Raw genomic sequence first — 23,190 nt, 5'->3', positions numbered from 1 at the left:
GCCAATTCGTTTCAAGCTCTGCTCGGCAGTTACAGGATTGCACTTTTGCCAGAGTGCGAGTCTATGAGCTTGAATTGTGTGGTTTGAGTGATACCCGTGAAATTTGGATGATTTTGAAAAAGTCTTGGCGACCTTGTTGGATTGTGTCAATAGTCACGTGTAGGATGCCTTATCTATGAGGCATTTAGGCGGTAAGGCATCGAACTGATACCGAGCATTATCAATATATAGGACATCAAAGATCAAAGTTGAATACAACTTACTCTCCGTTTTCTCCTTGTCAACTTGTCACCATGGCTCTAGTAGCCTATTCCGATTCCGAAGGTTCGGACACCGAATCTAATACTGCTACTGCCCCTGTTCCTTCACAGACGACAAAAACCGAGTCTGGTGGGTTTGCGATTGATCGTCGTAATCCGCGCAAAATTCGTGTCGCCCTTCCCGAGCTCAAGCCCGAACACCCAGGTGATCAAGCTTCTGATGATGGTCCTGCGCGCAAAAAAGCTCGAGTGGGAGGAGGATCTGGTGGTGCCTTTTCCGGTTTCAACGCCTTTCTACCGGCTCCCAAGCGCGCGGCTGAGAAAACAGCACCGGTTGCTTCCACTCGCAAAGTCTTCAGCTTGAAGACTGGTGCAGAACGCGGATTTGATAGAGATGCGGACGCGGAAATGAAGTACAAAACCGAAGGCGAAATGAGTGCAGACATTGAAGAGGCGACTACCTCCGGTTCCCAGGGACTGTCGGAATCGAAGACAAACAGTACACCGGCAACAACGACTCCGATAGGAGAAGTCAAACTCCAAGGAAATCCCATGATGTTCAGACCTCTCTCTGTTGGTCGTCCTCAGAAAAAGAAAAAGAAGGCCGCTGCGACCACTGTTCAGGCATCATCTTCCGCGACAACCTCCGCCAGCGCAGCAGCCTCCTCCGAACCAACAAAACAACCCACAGTCTCTCAAAACACGGTACTTCCTCCACCGAAGCCCAAAGTCAGCCTCTTTTCTCTCTCTTCAGAAACTACTTCGTCCATAGATCCCTCGGAGTCCACAGGTGGTGGGTCTTACGAACCATTGGTCTATAATAATGACACCGAAGCCCCATCAGCCGGCCCTACCCTCGCGCCGGAGTCACAACCTACCATATCCGATTATACGCCAGCAAATCCGGTATCATCATCACTGAGCAATATCGCCGATGATTTGAATTTGTCCAAGTCCGAGCGGCGCCAACTCTTTGGTCGGAACGCCCCTTCTGCCGACTCACGAATTCTTACATTCAATACCGACCAGGAGTACGCGCATAATCAAGCCTTGGCCGAGACGGAGCTTGCCGCGACACAGCACAACCCTGTTCGTGCCATCGCTCCTGGAAAGCATTCATTGCAGCAGTTGGTCAATGCAGCAGCTTCGCAGAAGGATGCATTGGAGGAGAGTTTTGCCGCAGGCAGGAGGAACAAGAAGGAGGCTGGCTCAAGATATGGCTGGTAGATTCGCATTTGCTGCCTTCATTAAGCGTTTGTTTCTTATGTTATTATAAAGATACCAATCCCATGTTTGTCATATATACCGCCATCTAGCGAGTCGCTATCGTACAAAATGCCTAGTTCCAATTCGTAAACACGTCTCGTATCTCCGTCTGGAGGGTATTCCAGTGGGTGGTACATGAAAAATGCTAGATTATATCCGCATTCTTTGTTGGTCTGAAGCAGGCCCAATCTTTCTCCCGGTATTACCATAGTAGTACTATACATCAGCAGTAGTATAAGAATTAATAAACTTGAAGCTTAGTTACTTTTTCACTGAATACGCCTTGAGTCAAAGATGTTTGTCAAATTCATATCGTAGTACTATCCATGGATTCCATGGGATGCATTACATTTCAAATGTACAGCGTCTAATTCTAGTCATGATATACAAAAGAAAAACCAAAATAAAAGTCCTGAACACCATGAATCAAAAACTCCAGATAGTGCAATCCACTTTTTTAGTCTCATCAAGACGAGACATCGACAACTTCGGCAAACCACTGTTTCAAGGCAGTCGCCAGAACAGACGGCAGCTCTTTTACATCACGGACAACCAAGTAGTAAGGAAACGGGAAATCCTCCAGGTATCGCTTCATCTGTAGCTTCATTTCACCGCCGGCATCAGGCTCGAAGCTTGCCTGCGAGAGATCCAGAATAGAGCTACCCTTGACAGCATCCACGATGATAAAGACGATCATGATGCGTTCCTCCAGAGCCTGGCGAACAAGTCGGCGAATGGTATCATGATCTTCACAAATACCATCGGAAATAATAAGCTCAAGCTGCCAAAGATCTGCAGAACCAGAACCAGGAGAACGCTTCCACTTCGCTTCACGGAACAGCGCAATGGAATCAGCAATCAGTTTGCGCACATTGGTACCAGTTTGCTGGTAGCTGAAATGCTGGAAGACCTGACTACCAGCCTCAGAGGAGAAAGGCTTGCCGAATTCGTGCGCAACGCGAACATGGTCTTCGTTACCGAAGCCCAGAACACACAAATCACCAGCCTCAAGCATGCTGAGACTCTTAGCGACTAGGGCAAGAGTCTCGAAGGCGAGTTGACCACTGCCGCTTTCCAGCATAGATTTGCTGTCGTCAACAGCAAGCATGATCTGGTAGTTGCGCTTGGAAGGAATAGAGCGGCGCATCCAAATCTTGTCGCGCTTGTACTGGGAGGCAATGTACGGGATAATGCGCTTGATGTTGAGTCGTTTACCTGTACGGAAGTCACCTCGGAGCTTGGTGGCCATTGTGGGAGCGAGAATGAGACGAAGTTGCTCGGTCAGAGAAAGGGAGAGATCGTTGGTCGCGTTTTCGTACTGAGACCAGAGGCTGCGGGCTTCGGCTTCTGAAGTCAGTGGCGGGAGCGAAGATGAGAGGTGGATGGCCGCGAGCTGCGTGTCGACTTCATCCAGCTCTTCGGTCAATTCTTGAGCTCCGGCAGCTCCATCTGCTTGGTCCTTGGAAGTGTGATCGCCAGGGATAAATGCTCCGGCTGATTGACCGTCACTCGGGAGGACCTCGCGATCCAATTGCATCTCGTCTTCGAGTTGATTATCGACAGCGTCTTGATGCTCATCGGAGACATCTGGCAAAGCTTCATTGTCCGCTGGCTTGTTTTCAGACTCAACAGCCTTGTTTTGGTCGAGAGCCTTGGCCTGCTCTTCGTTGGCCTGTCCAAGGGCTTGAGTATCGGCCTGATCTTCGTCGTCCTTGAGGTGTTCGAAGTCGGCGTCTGCCATATCAGTGTCTTGTGGCAGTGGCAGTGATTCTTCTTCCTCTTGTGAGGGATTCTTGACTTCCTTTTGACGACGATGCCACTCCTCAAGCATGTCTCCGAGTTTCTTAAATGCTTGGATTTGAGGATCATTTGGTTCTGATTCTTCGCCTCCACCAGCATCGTGGCTAGCCTTGGTCTCCTCGCTGTCTTTGGCTGCGCCTGTCTTCTGTTCAGCGCTGGCATTGGGATCATTCGAGCCACTCTCCTGCTGAGCATCACCGGAAGCACCCTTGTCTTCATTTTGGTCCTGGTCAGCACCAAGACCACCAGTGACAGCTTCACTGGGGGCAACTTCTCTCTCCTGTGGCTTCGTTTTCATCACGCTGAGCGAGGAATTCGTCTTGCTCGGGCTCCTCAGGATCCTCTCCACCAGCTTCATTCTCCTCCTCTTCGTTCGCTGCACCTTCGTTGGTCTCTTCTTCCCCTTCGCCTTCACCTTCCATCTCTTCATCTTCAGCAGGTGCTTGCTCGTCTGCCGGCATATCTGCGTCTTCCTCTCCTGGCTCATCGTCCTTTCCATCAGTCTTCTGCTCCTCTTCGGGCAAAGGGCCCATGTCATCTAGTTCATCCATGCCATCATCTTCTTCCTCTTCCCCACCTCCATCGTTATCATCACCATCGAGCTGCATCTCCTCAGGGAGTTCCAAGGTTTCTTCTTCCTTAGCCTGTGGATCGGTGACATCCATATCCTCACGGCCCACTGCTTCTCCTTCATCTTCTGGTGCCTCCTCGTCCTCTTCCTCTTCTTCCTCTTCACCTTCTTCCTCGCCCTTCGGGCCTTCCTCGCCCTTTTTCTCGTCTTGCGCGGCAGTCTGCTGATCGGCTTCAGACTGGCCCTTTCCTTCTTCATTTTCAGTCTCCTTCTGCTTCTCATTATTTTCGCCATCCCAGAGCTTTTCATCAACAGCTCCAGAATCAAGATCGTCAACACTGCCAACTTCCTCGTCGATATCATCTTCACCTTCCTCATCTTTGTCATCCTTCTTTTCGTCCTCGTCTTCGTCCTTGTGATCACCAGTTTCGCCTTCCATTTCTTCCTGGTCCATATTGACCGCATCCTTTGAGTCATCCATCTCCTCATCGTCATCAGCATCCTCCTTCTTGCTCTGCTGTGCAAGCTCGGAGAGGTCTTCATCATCGCCAATATCTTTGCTAATATCCTCCGCGCCCTCGCCATCACCGAGGCCAGTTCCACTTTCCAGCTTGCCCTCCTTGCCTTCATCCTGAGAGGCTTCGGCAGGGCTGCAGAAGCCTTCAGATGCAAGCTGAGTGAATGTCTTGGTCAAGATATAAGAAGTCTTGCAGATCTCGCGGTGGGCGGATACAAATCGGTCAAACAAATCTTGGCAGATATAGAAATACTGGTTGACGATCGGCAAGATACTAGTGACGAGCGCAGCGGCAATTGGAAGACAACTTGCTGAGGTATCTTGTAGATCCTGCAATTGGTCAAGGACTGCCACCATTGAAGACATAATATCGTCAATGTGGACAGCCTTAGTGGCACGGGCAAAGAACTCGTCACTTCTCGACAGCAGACCGCCAAAGGTAATAGCTGTAGGAACATCTTTGAGCTGCTGGAGACCAACAAGCATTTTGTCGATTGCGGCGAGAAGGCTAGCGTCAAATGCTTGAATTGAAACATTGCCCTGTGGAGCCGGTTGCGCGACAGCGATGCCGTTGGCCATGGTCCATGGAGAGATTTGGTTCAAAGCAAAGGCCAAGTCTGGACGCTCTTGAGACCATCTGGTTACATCGAGAGACAATCGCTCCAGCGAAGAACGGGCCCGCTGGGTAAATTCTTGGCGAGCCACAGATGCAACACCTGATGGAAGTACCGGCAGCGACACGAGGGTCTTTAGCAGTTCCTCGATGTCAGCCCTTCGAGACTGGATCGCTTGCACGATGGTAGTCGTCGGCACTGCAGAAAACTTGGAATGGATTTCAATGATGTTCGATGCCAGGGTAAGGATTGGGACAAGCCATCCCAGTGCTCTTTGCAGATCGGTTCGTTCTTTCGTAGCAGTAGCGCTAGTCTTAACGAGCGAAGCTGGGCCGGTTGACCAGAGGCTCTTCATCTTGTCCAGGAGAGCTCTGAAGGATCCGAGGCTTGAGAGAGTAGGAGCCAGGGATCCTCTCTGTCGACGAATAATGAACAAGAGATGCTCTACAGAGCCCATACTTCTGGAAACCTCAACATTGCTCAGTTCCTCGGAGTAGTTGCGAGACGCCAAACGAGCACGAGGCAGAAGATCCAAAAGACGATGGAAATATGAGTCGGCACTGCGGATGGACTTGGAAGTGGTGGTACCTGACTCAAACGCGGCGCATGTGGAAATTATCTGAGCAAGCGATACCTGGGTTTCGATAATGCTTGTTCCAGCGTTGCGTTTTACACCCATTTCGAAAAGTTGCTTGAGAGTGTCGGCATAAAGGCGACGCTTTTGCACCTTGAGATGCTGCACATCATCCTTGTTGTCCTCGGTCAGAGTCTTGGGCGTTTGTGACTTGAACTCCTTGATGCCATCAATAATGGAGACAGTGAACTCGTCCAAATCCTTCGCAATATCGAACTCGCGAGGAATTGAGGAGTAAAGATTGATCATGTTGCGAGCTGTACCATCGGGGTTGCGGAATCGGAGAGCTCTGGACGACCATAACTTGACCTCGCTTTGACATATAGAGAGAGCTTCGGGGGTGGCGATCGTTGCCAAGGACTTATCTTGTTCTTGAGACCCATTGGAGTCTCCCATGTCATCCGGAAGACCCTGCTCGAGAAGTGTCTGGGCTGATTGATTGAGAGCCTCACGATACTTGCGAACCAATTTGAACAACTTGACGTGGGATCTTCTAGCACTCTCTTTCAGTGCAACAATGTTGGTGTCCTTCCAGCTTGCCAGTTGAATCTGCTCTTTCAAGTCTTTCTCCAGTGCAGATCGCTTTTCTTGCAGGGCCTTGTCAACTGAAGGCTGGAAAGGTTGGAAGTGGGCGATGAAATTGTTAAGAGCAGAGACAAGTGGCGTCAAGCAAGAGTAGTCATCCGCGAAAATCACAAGCAGTTGTTTGAAGTCAGAAACAAGCTGGAGCCGGCGACCGAATTGACCCAAGGTCGTGGAGCCAAAGAATTGCTCCAGAGTTGAGATGACACCTTGGGTGTGCTCGCTCATGTCATGTTCGCCAGATTCAGCCATCTGCAAGGGTACAGCAAATAGGGCTTCGTAGGCAACGAACCACCAGGAGCTGACATCGTCCTCGCATCGATCCTTCTCAAGATCTAAAAGTTTGGCCCAGGTTGTAAGTTCAAGACGACGCCAGCCGACAGTCATGCTGGTGATTTCATCATACTGAGGCGCAGCAGAATATTCCCTACTTGCAACAAGCTGCCACTCATGCACGAAAGAGTGGAGCTTTTCAACCTTGGTCAGGAACTTGGCAACAGGCTCGGTGTGCTTGAATTGCAGGATTTCGGAGCAGCAATTGATAACATCCGCAAGCACAGCGTGCTCAGGCCAGGCAGATTGGATCTGAACAAAACGGGCTTGAACTGCCAGTGTGAGATTGACAAGCTTTCTGGCTTCTTCCAAGTTGGAATCAGTATAGAAGTTGTAATTCTTCTGTCGGTCCTGGTTGTCTTCGCCGAGTGACTCGTCAAGGAGGAGGAAGACCGCTGACAGATGCTGCTCGGGCGATACGGGGGAGAATGAACTCTTATTCTTGGACCACATCGTACCTAACAAACGTGCAGATTGTTTCACATGAGATGACAAAGCCTGCCCCGTCTGCTCGCTGCCCACGATCTTGGCATGAAGGGAAGCAAGCCTCATGGCGATGGCTCGAGGGTCGATTCGACCAACCTCCTGAGGATCAAGCGGAGCTCCTTCTTCATAAGTAGGGAACAGCTCATGTAGTTCTGCCTCGTTCACCTCTTCTTCGTCTTCCCAAGAGCCACGGTAGCGGTAAAGATTCGACTTTTCCGCTTCCTTCTCCTGGTCCTCTCTCAGCCTTGTCTTCCATAGGTGATGGAAATCAGCGAATATACGGCGGATCGTATCGTGGCTGGACTTGACATCAAGTAGCGTCGAGTCCGCATCCTTGGCTGCCCAGACACCAGAAAGCTCGTGGAGACGCATTTCGATCGCGTTACCTGCACTTGGTTGTCTTTCAGCCTCGTTTGGTGATAGAAGAGGGTGTGCGGAGCCTCCCAAAAACGGAGTGCTTTCACTCAAAGACTTAATATCATGGTTTTCGCTGGACAGATTTGCTTGGCTGGAGCCTAAGAAAAGACCGACATCGAGAAGTCCAAGGAATCGGACGATGGGGACTGTGATATCATCATAGGATCTGTAGTGCACACGAAGTCGGCTACGTAGCTGCCGAATATTCTCACGTAGAAGCTGTACAGTCTCCTTGGACTTAGAAGCCTTTCCAAGCGATGCGATCATACCTTGAGGGTTCCTGTTGAGGACAGAGTTTATCAAATTCGCAAATTCTCCATGTAATAAGCTCAGCTCCGACTTTTCGGGTCGGGTGACAGACGAAGGGGGTGGAGCAGAGCCCAATTGCTGAGTCTCTGTCTGCAACAAAGAAGACCTCAAGTTTGAAGTCTGACCCGAGAACGTAGCTTCGAAGGAAAGGATGGCATTCGACTTTGCACCAATTTCGTCCAGACGCTGATAGTGACGCTTTCTTTGAACGACAAGGCCAAGCGAAGGGTCGAAAGCCTTATCGGGGACGAAAAGCCGTAGGAGGATAACTGCCAATTGAACTGCAGCAGATCCGACGCAGTGGATGTTCTCCTCACGACCTGAAGGCACAGACACGAGAGATCGAATGAGAGCTGGGAGCGCATTCTGGGCAAAGTCTTTGAAGAAGTGATCATGGCCAGCGGTATTGCTCATAACAAGAGAAAGGGAAGAGCCAGTGTGCACTGGTTGACCTTCCTCAATAGCCTGGAGGATAGTAATCACGTCTTGCGCACAGCCAGGATCAAGAAGCTCTTGATGACACAAGATCAAATCTTTTGTCAGGGCCGCAACGATCTGTCGAAGTTTGCTAGACTGGTCCACTGCAATGTTTTGACTGCTCTGAGAAAGGGATTTCGAAAGAGCCTGTTTCTCTGCTTGTAGCATATCCATCTGGCCCAGAGTGGTATTTCCAACAGATGTCAGCCGATCTAGCAATGAGAGAGAAAGTGTACCTCCCATAGCTATAGCAGATCGTTCGCCAGCTCCCGAAAACAGAGTCAGCCTGTTGAGAAGCTCGGGTACTCGGCTGTTTGAAGCTGAAGAATCCAAGGAACGGGGCGGGCGACCTGCCAGTAAAGGAACAATTGTTTGGAATCTGCTTTGGCTCAAACCATCGGAATAAAGATCATGATATTGGCAAATGGCTTCGAATTCCTCTGCAAAGTAGGGACACTCTGGGGAGTCAGAACGTCGAACGGCATGGCCGAGCTCTGTCACTGTCTCTTTGATGCCTTGGACAAGAGTATCGCCGTCAGCGCCGTCTAGTAGTATGAAGCGCTGAGCAGTTGACAGTGATTCCCAGATCTTGCTCAATTGCGAAAGTTCCACACGTGTTTGTAGAGCAAGTGAAGTGAAGTCTGAAACAGTTTTCTCTAATTCGATCAGAGACATAAGCTGCTCGTGAGTGGCAGGAGTGACATGTCTCCAAGAATCCCAAATTCTTTGCATGCTCAGGCCGGTGGTCAACTCCCATTCGGCCCGGAAACGAGAAAGTGCGCGTGATAATGCCTCTTCCAGGGGCCGAAGCAGCGGGGATGAGTTGAGCAAAGAGGTACACACTCGTCTACCAATTTGCAGATAAACTTGGAATTCGCCTTCATCGACTCGATCCACATCTGTCACTCGGTAGATGTCCCAGCAAAGACTTGTGATTGTCCGAAGGGCACCAACAATTTCTGGTGACTGTAGACTGCTCGCGTCCAGGCTCTGGATGAACTCATATAGTGCCTGGCCACATTCAGAAAGGAATGCTCCCACAGGCTGAGTGGCGTCCTTCATCAAAGACTGAATGCGGGCCGAGGCCAACGACCGCTCTAGTCGAGTCATTTGACTTGGTTTGAGTTGCTGGCTAGCTTCATTGGCACGGACCAATCCTTGACGAAGTCGATGAACCTCAAGTCTGAATTCCTCAAGGTATGCCAGCACAGTCACCTGGGACTGAAATTCGCTCGTTCCTGTAATGGATAAGAGTGGCTCGTTAATGAGAGGGTGGATAGGCTGTGAGGGACCTGACAGGCTCATAGATGCCCCGGCCATGGTGATCTCGCCAGTCATGAGATTGAGTGGTTTCCATTGGAAATTATCATGTAGTCCGGATGCGTGGCGTTGCAATGTAGCAAGGAAAGGTTGACCGCTGTTGGCTTCTTCGGTGTTGAAAGGGAGATATGTACCTGGTGCTTTCTCGAGATAAGAAAGATCTGTTGAAGACAAATGATCCAGGCAGACTTCAAAGAGGTCTTGAGGTTTGGCAGCTGAAGAGCTAGATGCCAAGTTCCAGATATGGCGCAGACGATAAAGAGAGGACTCGCAGGTGTATGATGGGCCTGTTGCGGATGGAACATCCTGCACTTCATTCGACATGAAGCAGATCTCAACGCATCTGTTTCGCATAGCACGCGACAACTCTCCATGTCGAGGATCCATGGTCAAGAATAGTCGGAAGTTCGGATGAGGTGTGACAATACGCGCTGAACCATCCTCAGTGCGCTGCTCGTTAAGAATGAGAGTACCATTGGGCTCCGTCAAAGAGTTCAACCTGTCCAAAACGGACGGATTGCACAAATTGGCATTGTCAAGGATGACCCAGTCACCATTCTGAACAGCTCGAGTAAGTACACCTTCCGTCCACTCGAATCCAACCTTCATCTTGTCCGAGTTGCAAATGACATCCCACAAGCGCTGCGCTCTCTCTAGGAATCCCTGGAGAGCCGGGTCGGAATAGGACCGACAAAGGGCCGACAATGAAGTGATCACGGTCTCCAGCGAGGTTTCCGATGTTTGGAAGTGCTGGCATATTTGAAGGGCCGATGCCACGGCTTCGGTGACATCTCCTGAGGCAAAAGAGAAGATGATTTGGTGTCGTAAGAACACTTCAATATCGTGAACAAAAGACGAGACTTCTCTTCGATGATCAATTTGTTCAAAGCCACCAATCAAATCCATCGTGTCGGTATCCGCACTGAGAGCAAGCTCTTCCAGATTTGCGCCTTTAATAGCAGCAAGCTTCTTGACGAGGGTCGTTTTGCCACATCCAGCAGGGCCGACCAAGATACTCGGCCAAGAGTTATCAATACATAACACAAGTGACTCAAGAATATGGAGATCCTTAGGCAAAATTTTCATCTGCGGTTCGACTGACCGTTGGAGAACTGGGTCACGAGACAAGATTCCCAACCCGACTTGCAAGTAGTCAGGGGTCAAGTTGTGGAAGTAGCTCTTGGGAATGACCTCGGAGTCAGTAAAGATGCGATCGTATAGTTGCGAAACTAGGATGCGGTCTTCTTCACTTCTGAAACGATGATTGATGACAACGTCCAGGAAGTGTTTGGTAGGAATCTGCAAGTCCCCACGATCTGCCAACTGAAGCCATCTTTGGATGTCTCGCAAATTGACCTCCCATGGACCACCAACTGCTCCAAGTCGGCGTTCGGTCACAATGGCTCTGTTCAAGGCAGAGACGAAATCCACAAGGCGCTCTGTCTGTTCAATGGGACTTCCGGGGAAGATCTTGGCACAAATCCTCTTCAAATCGGCATCTGTGAAGCTGTCTGCGTAGACAACAGTGAAACGGTTGACAAATGATGCGGGCAGACCTTTTCTGCCGCCACCCTGGTGATGCGGGTTCTGCGCTGCGAAAAGAACGAAATCTGGGTGGCGTTTGAATGTTTGATCTAATTCAGCAATGTAGACCTGCTGACGATGATCCAGACAAGAATTCAGACCCTCAAGCACGGATTGTGAGGCGAGGTTCATCTCGTCGAGAAGAACCCAGTCACCACGCTGCATTGCTCGTAGGAATGGAGCATCTCGCCAAGTAAATTGGCCTACATCCCCTCCCTCAACAGGAACATCGGATCCAAATAAATCCGTTAGGTCTGTCTGTTCTGACAAATTGATTCGAGTGAGAGGTTTTCCAAGGGCTTTGGCGAGAGCTGTGACAAGAGTGGTTTTGCCGACACCCGGGCTACCTTCCATCAAGATAGGTTTCGATGACTGCAGACCACGGGCAATTCTGACTGAGTTGGCGATCGTGGTGGGGGCATCCATGGTAAATTGAGGGTCAGGGTCAGTCTCGCCAACCGTTGGGAGTGAGAATGGGCCAACTCGAAGAAGACCAGGCTCAATTGTGACCGTTGATGATTCCCGATAGATCGCAGAGGCGTCAGTGCCAAATAATTCGCTCAGCTTATCGAGGCACTTCTGGCGATTTCCTTCAAGGTTGTTGAGTGATATGGCGAGCATCGCAGCCGGGTTGGCACCAAGGGTATCAACAAATACCATGGCAGCACCCTGGATGATAGCGAACAAGGTATCGGTGCTCTGGCAAGTATTAACGAATTCAACCCAGGCCAGAAGATCACGAAGAGAAAGGGAGGTGGTGGATGTGTTTTGGAAAGTAGTCTTGAACCATTTCGCAAACTGTAGCATGGCTCTAGCCACCTTCTCGTCCTTCATGTTCAACTTCATGTAGAGAATTGGAAGGATGTCCTCATCATCTGACAATTGAGGCGCCCAAATCTCGGTCATACGGTTTCGAAGGGCAGCCGAAAGCTCTCGTTTACCATAGTCACCACCAGGGTTCATGGTTGAAAGGAACTGGAAGCCTCGGTCGGCCATGACCATGGAGTCGATTGGGCCCTTTTCAGCCAAAAGAATTGATCGACCCGGTTCGAGAACACTGTTCAGTCTTTCTAATACGGAATCATCTGCAAGGGAAATCTCATCAAGAAGGAAGAAATGCCCCGTTTTCATTGCAGTGATCAGGCTTCCATCAGACCATTCAAACAGGGCATTGGACCGCACAATATTCCTCTCAACTTTGCGCAGAAGATCTTGGTCCTTCTCCTGTTTTTGCTGTGCATCAAGGCCGGAAAATTCGAGTTTCAATTGCTCAAGGGTCGAACTTCCTGATTTCTCTCCATAAATGAGGATTTCAAGGTCATCTGCGAGTTGCTTCTCGATTGCTGCCCGATTTCGGATTGGTCTTTGAGCGCCAATGAGGTCACCAGTCTCAAGGTTGACATGAGCATTGACGATAAACAACTCTCTCTTGAAAGCCTCTGCAACTGCCTGACAAAGTTGTGTTTTACCACAACCGGTCTCTCCGACCAAAAGAACCGGCTCATTGTTCTTAAGGGCCTTAGAAACCAGAACGAAAAGACGTCGCATGGCTTGAGTCCAGACAATGCCGGAAGGAAGTCCCGCCATCTGCGGAACGCTCTTTTCCAGTTCCTGTTCACCATATAGAATATCCTCATCTAAGCGGACTTTCATGACCTCCTCGATCACTTGCTTGACAGCAGCCTTCTCCTGAGGGTTGCGCACACGTTCAGCAAGAAGCATGAAACCATTGACTGCCAATTGCTCGCGATCATCAGCATCACGCAGAGCCCATCTAAACAGGTCACGAAGGGTAGCAAAACTGTTTTTCTGCTCGAAAAGGCGGTTGGATTGACGGAGCAGTGACAGTTTCCGGTAAACGGAGACGATCCTAGAGCAGAAAGACGGGGCGATTTGAGATCTTTCTTTAAGAATGAACTCGAGTTCACTCTCTGGGATATCATCGAAATGAAGTTCAAGGAAACGGTTTCTGAATGCGCGAGAGAGGACTTTACGGCCTCCATATAGACCAGCAGGGTTTTGAGTAGCAAAGAGCATGAAGTTTGGGTGTGGGTGGACTACCTCCTGGGTCTCCGGGATGAACAGTTCACGGTTGTCATCCAATAGTCGATTCAAAGCTTCAAGGACATCAGAAGGCGCCAAGTTGAGCTCATCAAGAACAATCCAGTAACCGTTTCGAAGGGCCTCTACCAAAACACCTTCTTGGTAGCGCAGGCTTCCGTCATCAGACGAGACGTATGAGCCTAGATACTCTTGGAGATCGGTGTGCTCGTGGTTGTTGATACGGACGAATTTGTTGCCAGATACCTTAGCAAGATATTCAATCATACTTGTCTTTCCGGCTGAAGTGGGACCTTGGATCAAAACTGGGAAACGCCGAGTAGAGCTTGCTCTGACCAAATTCTTCAGGTTCTTCTCGATGAATGGAGTAATGATGTAGTGTGGTTGCTCTTCTGGAGTCAAGGGGCCCTGTCGCATCCAATAGTGCTTGAACTGGACGTATGAATGCCCGTCTTCGGGTGCACGAGGTGTCCTTCCGAGTAGCGATTTTGCATTCTTGGCATTATCAAAAATATGCTTCTCAATGAGTGGAGTTAAAGACTTCTCCGAGTACAAGCTCAGTACAGTCAAAAAGCTCATGCTGAATCCTTCAAAGACAGCTCGTCTAAGACCATATACATGTGCATGATCCAGTACATAAACCAAAGCGCGGACTAGCGTTCGAATGCTAAAATGGGGTCGCTGGCCAGCTCCGTCAGTGATTTTGTTCTGATTGCTGAGCTTCTTCGTTTCCATGTATAGCTGAGCGAGGTCGGGAACAATTCTCTCGTCACCCATGGTCAAGTCGCCAAGATACTTCTGGATAAGTGCAAATAGATCATTCAGGTCGCTGTCAGGAGAATGCACATAAAACTCGGTGAATCTTGATCGCAAGCCAGGAGGCAGATCTCGCTTTCCAGCATCTGTTGCAGGGTTCATAGCTCCGAATATGCGGAAGTCGGGATGACCGAATACTCTCTCCACATCGCCAGCTTCGGAAAGTAGGACAGAAGGTGAGCCTTCGCTTCCATGGTGCAGCAGACTGGCAATATTCTCAAGGGTATCAGGGGATGCAAGATTGACTTCATCCAAAAGAACCCATTCACCATTCCTGAGTGCTCTCACAATTTTACCTTGCACAAAGGCAAAGGCAAATTTCGCATCCCCTTGGGAAACCTGGGCTTCGAAGTCTGAAAGCTGGGACTGGAAGCTTTCCCAACGCTTTCGCAGATGCTGATATTTAGGCGAATCAAGCTTCCTCTTTTTAGCTGGTTGTTCGTCGCCGTTTTCTGACTCTTTGGGAGGTGCTGGGTTGAAAACACCGTTAGCCAGGCGAAGAGCCTCGTGCCAAAGAGTCACTAATCTGACCCAATTTCCAGAAGCCACGCTTTTGGATACTGAGTTGAGAAACTTTTGGTTCTTTTTCGCAGAGAAAGTCAATTCGAAAAGTTGGGTGAATTCATCCAGCATCGGTACTGCCATTGTACGAATGCTAACGGGCTTGAAACCTCCCAAAAGGTCGGTGCTTTCACTCTGCTGGGACAAATTGACGACAGTGAGCTTTTGTCGCATCAATGTGGCGAGATGTTGAATGACTGTTGTCTTTCCAATACCGGTCTCTCCAACTAACAAGACGGGTTCCGCCATTTGTACTGAGGCAGCAACTTGTTCCATGATAGACAAAGCAGACCTTGTAGAAGCAAATCTCGACGCTGCTGCTGCGAGCTTTTGTGCAGTACCACTTGGCACCCTGATCTTTTGACAAGTCTCCCGACCAATTACCATCGAGTTGTTTTTGTCTGTATAGTTCGGTGTTCTTTCTTCAAGACAGAATTGCGCTCGCTGGGGGGAGATCTGGAGGGCCTCTGAAACAACAGAAGCCAGGCTCATTTGCATCGACTTCTCAGGGATGTATTTGAGGAAAACATCAACAATGTCAAGAAGAATCTCGTCATCGACGCCCTCTGATGTAGCCTCGAAGCCGGTTTTCACCCCGAGGCGCTGCAAGCGATTATTCAAACGACTGCAGAGCTTGATAAGGTCTCGGAATCCAGGTGTACGTCCCTGGGAGCCCTTGATAGCTAGACTTCCATGGAAAGCGGAGCAAATTTTGCCGTAGACGTCCATTATGGTCGGGACTCTGGACTCAAGGAGGCTAAACTTCTGCAGAATCACATCTCGCATTTCGTTCACTGGTAAAGACGCGACCGGAACCCTTTCCCATAGTCGACTTCCGAGCATAGAGGTGGTAGGTGCAATCTCCTCTCCTGCGATATTGTATGAAGACTTCATAGTAGCGATAATCTTGAATCCTTCGGCGCACTTGATTCGCTCTCTCCGGCTAGCAATTGTCAACTCGCCTCTTTCGATGATTGGGAGAATGAGACCAAGCACTTCAGAGGGAGCACGATCTAAATCTTCGATCAAGAGCCATCGGCCCTCTCTTGCGGCCTTATTCAATACACCGGGCTGCCAAGAGAAAGAACCCGAGGCAGAAGAGGTGGAGTACATCCCAAGTAGACTCTTCGCATCTGTCTGCTCGTTGAGATGCAAAGTAACCATTGACTCTGACTGGCCCATCTTGGCTGCTATATGATCGATAAGTGTGGTCTTTCCTGCATTAGGCAGGCCAACCAAGAGAATAGGTTTGAATCCAAGAAGTGAAGTCGCGATTCGGCGTAAGTTTCCAATGGCTGTTGGCGTCTCAACAACGGAAGAGGGTGATGGGTGCGCATCCTTTAGACGAGGAATGAGGACACCTGAAATGTTGGCGGTTCGACTTGTAAAGAAATCTTGGGTATCTTCGATGAATTTCATGACGTCCATGTCCGATCTTGACGACCGAGCAACTTTGATAGAGCCCTCAAGAGATGCCCATCGACACTCCTCCCATAAGCCCAAAAGACGATAGTCAATTGTGATTCCTTCCCACTCTCCTTCGATTGGATCGGTGCCAGTGTTGACACGCAGCATATTCTGGGTAGCTGCATCGGCGGCATGCATATATAAAGCGAAGCATCGCACGGCAAGGTATCGTACAACTCGGTCCTGATGGGGGAAAAGTGACTGCAGCTGAATCGGAGAGACAGCTTTCGAGAATGTCTCTAAATCGAAGGAAAGAAGTCGGAAAATAGTAAGAAGCAAATTCCTAGTGGTATTCGTATCCAATTGGCGAAGTGTGAGTTCTTTCGAGTCGGTCAAAGCTGACTGAGGGCCGGTTGATGACAAGGCATATTGACTTGCAAAAGGTCGTAGATAGGGCGCGAAGGGAAGGATACGTGCGAATGCAGTCAAAATATGGATATAGTCGGCGTTTATATCGGATCGAAGCCATCTTGCAGCCAAGTCCACCACGACTGGCTCGTATAATGTGAAAATGCTTTCTGTGAATGTGGTGTTTAATGCGCCAAGCGCAAGCGCATGTAGGTATTGGCTGCCCGAAGCAGACCGAACGAGATTTGATATCTCGCTTGGCAACTGCTCAAGCAGCTGAGGTACTGTTAGAGTCCTCTCGTAGACGGGCAAATTACTCATGTTTGCGCCCGACTGCCAGAGGAGCTCTTCGATGTCGAAAGAAGAAATGCCCGCGACTTTTTTTTTCTGCCGGGCACTCTTCACCGCGCCCCACACAAATTGGCCTGACCGCCTTTGGTTGGGCCCGCGCGTGACTAAGCATGGTCGGGGAGCTTGCGCAGCTCCGAGAGAGTCGATCCATCTGGCCATTCTGAAGTTGCTTTGCATCGAAGGATGCTAATTATTCTTGGCATTGATGATTCACGATGTCAATGAATGGCCAGGGCTCCAGTACTGCTGATGAGCTCCGAGAGACACATACACGCGAAACGCAAGAAGATATAGGACTTGCTGTACTTCAAGATGTCGATCGCGACACGGAGGGGCCTCAAGAGCCGTGAGTTGCCACTAATTATGAATTGGACTTTCCTTTGCTAAGAATGATCTTACTCTAGATTAACGTTTAAGCGCAAGACAACGCGACAATCACGGTTCAGTTTGTCGAATTTGTTCCTAAATACCGCGGGCGGTTCGGACAGTACAGGATTCGGCTTCTCAGCAACAGGGACACAAGGTGGACAAAATGGAGATGCTTCGCCTTTAGCCTCATATGGGCCATTGGGACCCAACATCGACCCAAATTCTACGAAAGATGGTGTACCTTCGGACTGGTATGTGGAAGGTCCGGGCCGCCGTGTTGGTTACGATGACTTCTCCGCAATCGATTGGATCTATGAATATACCAAGGAGCGGCAACGCAAACGCCTACTATATTCGAGTGGTCAGGGCATATTAGGTCATTTCCGCCGTCTCCTCGATGCCAGTAATGTGTGGCTAGTCTTGGTGGCAACTGGTATTGCAGTCGGGATCATTGCCGCGGCCATTGATATTGCAACGGATTGGCTTGGTGATCTCAAGACTGGCTACTGTAAGAGCGGCCAAGGGGGAGGTAGGTTCTATCTAAATCGAAGCTTCTGTTGCTGGGGTCTTGATGGTAAGTGGCGCCTTGTTATTATTACAGCCTCGGTATTCCTAAAGCTCACATCGTCTTCCAATAGACTATTCCAAATGTCTGGACTGGACGCCATGGGGTACTGCCTTGGGAGCGTCATCCAAAGGGGGGCAATACACCGTGGGATACATATTCTACATTCTTTTCTCAGTGAGTAAGGGAGTAAGTCGGTGTTCCCATTAATATCTTATTAACACAGCATAGGTATTCTTCGCTTTCTGCGCTTGCATCCTGGTCCGCAGATTCGCCATATACGCAAGACACAGTGGTATCCCTGAGATTAAGACAGTCTTGGGCGGTACTGTCATTCGACATTTTATGGGCCCTTGGACGCTGGCTATTAAATCACTCGGACTAGTATGTAGCCCTGAGATGACATGAGGCCAATCTTTACTCACAGCTCCTAGTGTTTATCTGTCGCGTCCGGCCTTTGGCTCGGAAAAGAAGGCCCGCTCGTGCATGTTGCATGCTGTTGCGCAAACATTATGATGAAACCGTTTGATAGTCTCAACGGGAACGAGGGTTCGTACTTCAAGTTCAAACTCTGGCTCCAGCGCTAATTTCTCAGCCCGGAAACGCGAGGTCCTGTCTGCCGCCGCTGCTGCCGGTATTTCGGTTGCATTCGGAGCCCCTATTGGAGGCGTGCTCTTCAGTTTAGAGGTATGGTACATCTAAACAGATATGTGCATTTGGACCGTTACTAAAAATGCCTAGCAACTATCTTATTACTTTCCAGATAAAACCATGTGGCAAAGCTTCGTCTGCGCCATGGTCGCCGCAGTCACTCTGCAAGCCTTAAACCCTTTCCGAACAGGGAAGATTGTACTTTACCAAGTAACCTACACTCGAGGCTGGCATCGCTTCGAGATTATTCCATTTATCATTCTTGGTATCATGGGTGGACTCTTTGGAGCGTTTCTCATCCGTTTGAATGTTCGAGTCGCCAAATGGCGCCAAGCTCGGACATCCTCAAAGCCTGTTGTTGAAGTCGCTGTGGTGGCACTGATGACCGCTTTGATCAACTTCCCTAATCACTTCATGAGAGCTCAGAACTCCGAATTAGTTCAGGCTCTGTTCGCTGAGTGCAACAGCGAAACATATGATCGATTCGGTCTTTGTGTCAGTGGAACGAAAGCCTTCGGCATCGTGGCTATTCTTTTGGTGGCTGCTGCTTTAGCGTTTTTCCTCGCCTCCCTGACTTTCGGACTCGATATTCCAGCCGGTATCATTTTACCTTCAGTGGCTATCGGTGCGATGTATGGTCGTGCTCTGGGTATTCTAGTTCGCATGTGGCAAGAAGCCTATCCAAATGCTTTAATTTTCAACAAATGCGAGCCTGATATTCCATGTGTAACGCCTGGTCTATATGCGATCATCGGCGCTGCTTCTGCCTGAGGCGGAGCAACTCGGATGACACTTTCCATTGTCGTCATTATGTTTGAATTGACAGGAGCTCTAACCTATGTCATTCCGATCATGATTGCAGTCATGCTGTCCAAATGGTGTGGCGATATCTTTGGCAAACGCGGCATCTACGAGTCATGGATCCGTCTTAATGAATACCCCTTTCTCGATCACCGAGACGATACCAATCCTCCTGATGTGCCTGCCCTTCGCGTCATGACCACCGTTGATGACATGTCGGTGATTACTGCTACCGGTCATACTATTGATTCTATCCGGGGCCTTTTGGCCAATACAACCTACCGAGGCTTCCCTGTGATCTCGGAAACTTCGATACCAACTTTACTAGGTTATATCACACGCAATGAGCTTTCCTTTGCTTTGGATTATTCGACCTCGCCTGTCAACCGAAGTCTCCCGGGCGAAACTCAGGTCTTTTTTGTACATCAACCATTTGCCGATCCTGTTGAGACACTGGATCTCAGACCGTGGATGGACCAAACCCCTATCACTCTCAACAGCAATATCAGCTTCTTGATTGTGTTACGCATGTTCCAACGCCTCGGTCTCCGCTATGTCCTGTTCGCGAACAAGGGTATACTACAAGGTCTCCTTACGAAGAAAGACGTTTGGTCCATTCTCAACGGCGTAGAATTTCGACGCCAAGAAGCTCTCCGGGGTCATCATTTCGACGAAGATGGTCATGTGGCAGAAGAAGAAGGCCTTCTCCATGGCGAAGATAGAAGTAGTGTTAGCAGTACGTTGCGGCGGGATTCACTGTGATACCACTTATCAACCCGTTGACCGTATACCGCACTTGGCATCTTTATTTGAAGACGCAATAACATCTGTTGGAACTACTATATTCACTTAAACCTGAATCACTCCAGTGATTCAGGTTTCCAGCTTCGAATGTTCTCAATGTAATACTGGCCAAGATTGGAAGGGCTTCCAAGTAAGGCAAGGTTGCCTCCATTGTAGGTACAATGTTATTCAATATTATCCATACTATGAGTGGAGTGAAAACTTCAAGTGTGTGTGAAAACTTTTCACACACCTTCCAAGGTAACCTTACTACCTTTAAACTTCCAAGTTTAAAGGTACACCAGATGTTGAATGCAGGGCTGCATTCAAGGTACATATATACAATGCCAGTAGGTACTAACTATACCACATGTAGTAGTACTATATGTGGTATAGCAGTTGAGCCTATCGTAGTTCAAGAATATGAAAGCGTACATATTCTTCTTATCTAGGGCTACTACCGTGCAGTATGAATCGAGTAATATATCAAAATCAAGAGGCCCTCAATCACAGGAGGAGAATTGTCTGGTTCGACCTCGAGTTCTCTGATGTGATCGCTGAAATCGAATGCTTATTCTGCCACTGCATACCGCCTTATCAGCACAATGTCGTCCGCGGACATGGAAGCTCCCTCCGGCTTCGAATGTTCTCAATGTAATACTTGCCAAAATGATGATCGATCCGTTTGAAGTGCGTATGCGCTTTACAACGCAGCTTCAACATTTGAGTGCATCGGTCACGTCTTCACAAAAAGCTGCACACTATGCGCTGAAATACCGCGATTTGGATGAGGATCTTCATTCCTGTATCCTGGAGCAGATTGAAAGGGTAAAGAAACCGACAGCCCTTTTACTGAGATTTGATACTAACCTCACATAATAGAACAATATGAACAATCGCGCCAACATCATGTCTTTCATCGAACATTTTTGCGAAATGGCCACCAAAGAAGACCACCTTCCCTACGTCCGCATGATGCAGCGCGATATACTTAGAGTTGTGGACGCAGTTGTCCCGCCCGATGGAACAGGGGCCGCCAATGTGAAACACGTCCGCCATGTACTTGACGGTATGCAGAATAGGGGCTTCCTATCCGCCGAAACCGTCACCGAAATCGATGCAGCCCTGAAAGACCGTGATACACACCCGGCGCATCTTGACCTTGAGGAAGAAGAAGAAGAGGAAGGACCAGAGGATAGCGCGAGATCAAAGACGGGAACCCCACGCAATCCAAAAGCCCCCGTTGTGCGTCTCGACAAACGACAGATTGAACAGCGAATTGAAGAAGATCGGGAGCGAAACAAGCGGCTTCGAGAGAGTATGTGGGCTGTTGACGGAGATGATGAGAAGGAGTTCCTAAAACTCATGGATGAAGTTAGTGATATTGGCGAGGACGACTTTATCAATGCTGCGGAAGAGGCTACAGAGCGCCAATTGATTGCGGATGCTTCGAGGAAGGAAACCGCAGTACATTGAAACCGGGAATCCTGGCTCTATTTTTTTTTCTTTGAAAGCATCCCGCTTTTTATGCGGATCCTAACAATCTGTGGCGTTTGGAATGAAAGTAAGGCGAGCATCAGGATATGGCGTTTAGGCAGGGTTCATAACATAGTACACCTTTTGCACTTATGACTTACATAGTATATACTACTTTTGCATTTGATATAGCTTCCAGGCTACTAGACCTTGGAATTGTTAATGTGAACCTCAAATATCTCTACTAGCATACTGATACCATTATAGTGCATAGTACTTATTCTTCATTACCATTAGTTATATTGCTGTAATCGTGAACTTGATAATGACCCGCTGCTATACTTTGGACCCGCACCGCGCCAAGCCTTCGGGAAATCCTTCCGCCGAGAGATTTTTTTTGGTGCATCACCTTGTAGCTCGTTGCAAAGCAATTTCACCCTCGGATTGAATTGGAGTCTCGGTCTCTATGTTCTCTCAAATTGTTACCGCTGCCAAAGGTCTATTTACGCGACCGGAGTCTGAAGAACAACTTTCCACAGAACCTGCCGGTATCAATACCCCAACTGCTTCAAAAATGGTGACCGCAACTCGACAACGGGTTGTTGAGCCTGAACAACCTGCAGAGCAGCCTGCAACCAACGGCGTGGCCAAGGGCGGCAAGCGTAAGGCCCAGGGTACCAGCACAGAAAAGACCGGCCAAAAGCAGATTAAGCGGAGGAAACAAGGTGACCTAGAAGCTGCTGAGCTTACCAACGGCGATTCTGCTGGACAGGCCAGCAAGAGCGATCAACAAGGCCCACAAACAACCGAATCTGCACCGAAGAACCATTTCCGATTCGGTAGCGAAGAGCCAGGCATGCCGGAAACGTCTTTACCAGAGCCGACCCCGAAAGTTTCCAAGGACGAGGAAGACGACAGCGACAGCGATAGCGATGATGCACCAGAGACCATCGACAACTCTGCCCAACTTCTGAAAATGAAGGAGCAGGCCAAGAGACAAGAAAAACTGAAACAAGTGTATGTATTGATAAAACCTTCAGGCCAGTGCCGGACTTGTCCAAGTTGCTAATATTTCGCCGCAGAGAGGAACAAGCAAAGAGAGAAAAGCGGAGGAAATTAGACGAGCGCCGGAAACTCCAGGCGAAGTCTACGAAGCCCAAGGAATTATCTCCAAGTGATGATTTGATGTCTGAAAGCACAGCTACTCTTCAAGGATCAAGCACACAAGATACCCGACGTGCTGCTCTCCCCGCTTTGCTTCCCGATGACATCTTGAACGCCGAACCCGCAGTACGTCCGCCAACACCATCCACAGAGGATTCGGTCGCGGGACCAAAGAAATCGAGCAAATTAAGATTCTTGGATAAGCACGAGAAGGCGCCAAAGGATGTGCAGGTGGGAGATGTTACAATTCGAGTGTTGGATGCGCCATCTTCAAAGAATTCTAACTCTAAACCTGCACTGGCGCCGAGGGCCTCCAAGAGTGGACGCAACGTGAGAGAGAATTGGATGAACAGAGAACGCAATTCCGGCAAGGTCAATGGATTACGGAGGACAGCGGGGGGACCTTCTGGGTTCGTGCGACGATGAAGATGAAGCCGATTTGTTATATCTAACGATCCATAACTGGCTGCCACAAAGCCTTTTTTGTGAATAATATGCATCGATTGCCATGTGTGTCTCTAGGCCGTGTGTCTAGTGTGTTTCTTCATCTATAGTATACTCTCGTCCTTCCCACTGTATATCGTAAATGTGTGTAATTATATCTCAA

At 49.1% G+C, this 23,190-nt stretch overlaps 4 protein-coding genes across 4 annotated transcripts; 3 read left to right on the top strand and 1 right to left on the bottom strand.

The window, feature by feature from the left end:
* Positions 1-293: 293 nt before the first annotated feature.
* On the top strand, positions 294-1,487 carry N7469_001673 (PRCC domain-containing protein; the record flags this gene model as incomplete). Its single annotated transcript, XM_056640593.1, has 1 exon — positions 294-1,487. One exon carries the CDS (start codon positions 294-296, stop codon positions 1,485-1,487), a length of 1,194 nt encoding a protein of 397 aa, XP_056506350.1.
* A 505-nt stretch (positions 1,488-1,992) lies between these two features.
* Positions 1,993-16,744, bottom strand: N7469_001672 (AAA family ATPase midasin; the record flags this gene model as incomplete). Its single annotated transcript, XM_056640592.1, has 2 exons — positions 1,993-3,539; positions 3,598-16,744. The coding sequence occupies 2 exons, from the start codon at positions 16,742-16,744 to the stop codon at positions 1,993-1,995; spliced, it is 14,694 nt and encodes a 4,897-aa protein (XP_056506349.1).
* A 245-nt stretch (positions 16,745-16,989) lies between these two features.
* Positions 16,990-21,419, top strand: N7469_001671 (uncharacterized protein; the record flags this gene model as incomplete). Its single annotated transcript, XM_056640591.1, has 10 exons — positions 16,990-17,120; positions 17,179-17,717; positions 17,782-17,885; positions 17,940-18,092; positions 18,143-18,257; positions 18,304-18,395; positions 18,450-19,008; positions 19,186-19,896; positions 20,545-20,771; positions 20,826-21,419. 10 exons carry the CDS (start codon positions 16,990-16,992, stop codon positions 21,417-21,419), a joined length of 3,225 nt encoding a protein of 1,074 aa, XP_056506348.1.
* Positions 21,420-21,885: 466 nt separating this feature from the next.
* N7469_001670 (uncharacterized protein) lies at positions 21,886-23,009 on the top strand (the record flags this gene model as incomplete). Its single annotated transcript, XM_056640590.1, has 2 exons — positions 21,886-22,436; positions 22,502-23,009. 2 exons carry the CDS (start codon positions 21,886-21,888, stop codon positions 23,007-23,009), a joined length of 1,059 nt encoding a protein of 352 aa, XP_056506347.1.
* Positions 23,010-23,190: the final 181 nt, after the last annotated feature.

The sequence above is a fragment of the Penicillium citrinum genome, assembly GCF_028827155.1.
Source record: "Penicillium citrinum strain IBT 23319 chromosome Unknown utg000001l:1.0-4955037.0:1.0-4956770.0, whole genome shotgun sequence".
Classification (NCBI taxonomy): domain Eukaryota; kingdom Fungi; phylum Ascomycota; class Eurotiomycetes; order Eurotiales; family Aspergillaceae; genus Penicillium; species Penicillium citrinum.
Note: the sequence above shows the minus strand (reverse complement) of the source record. Positions and strands in the feature narration are given on the sequence as shown.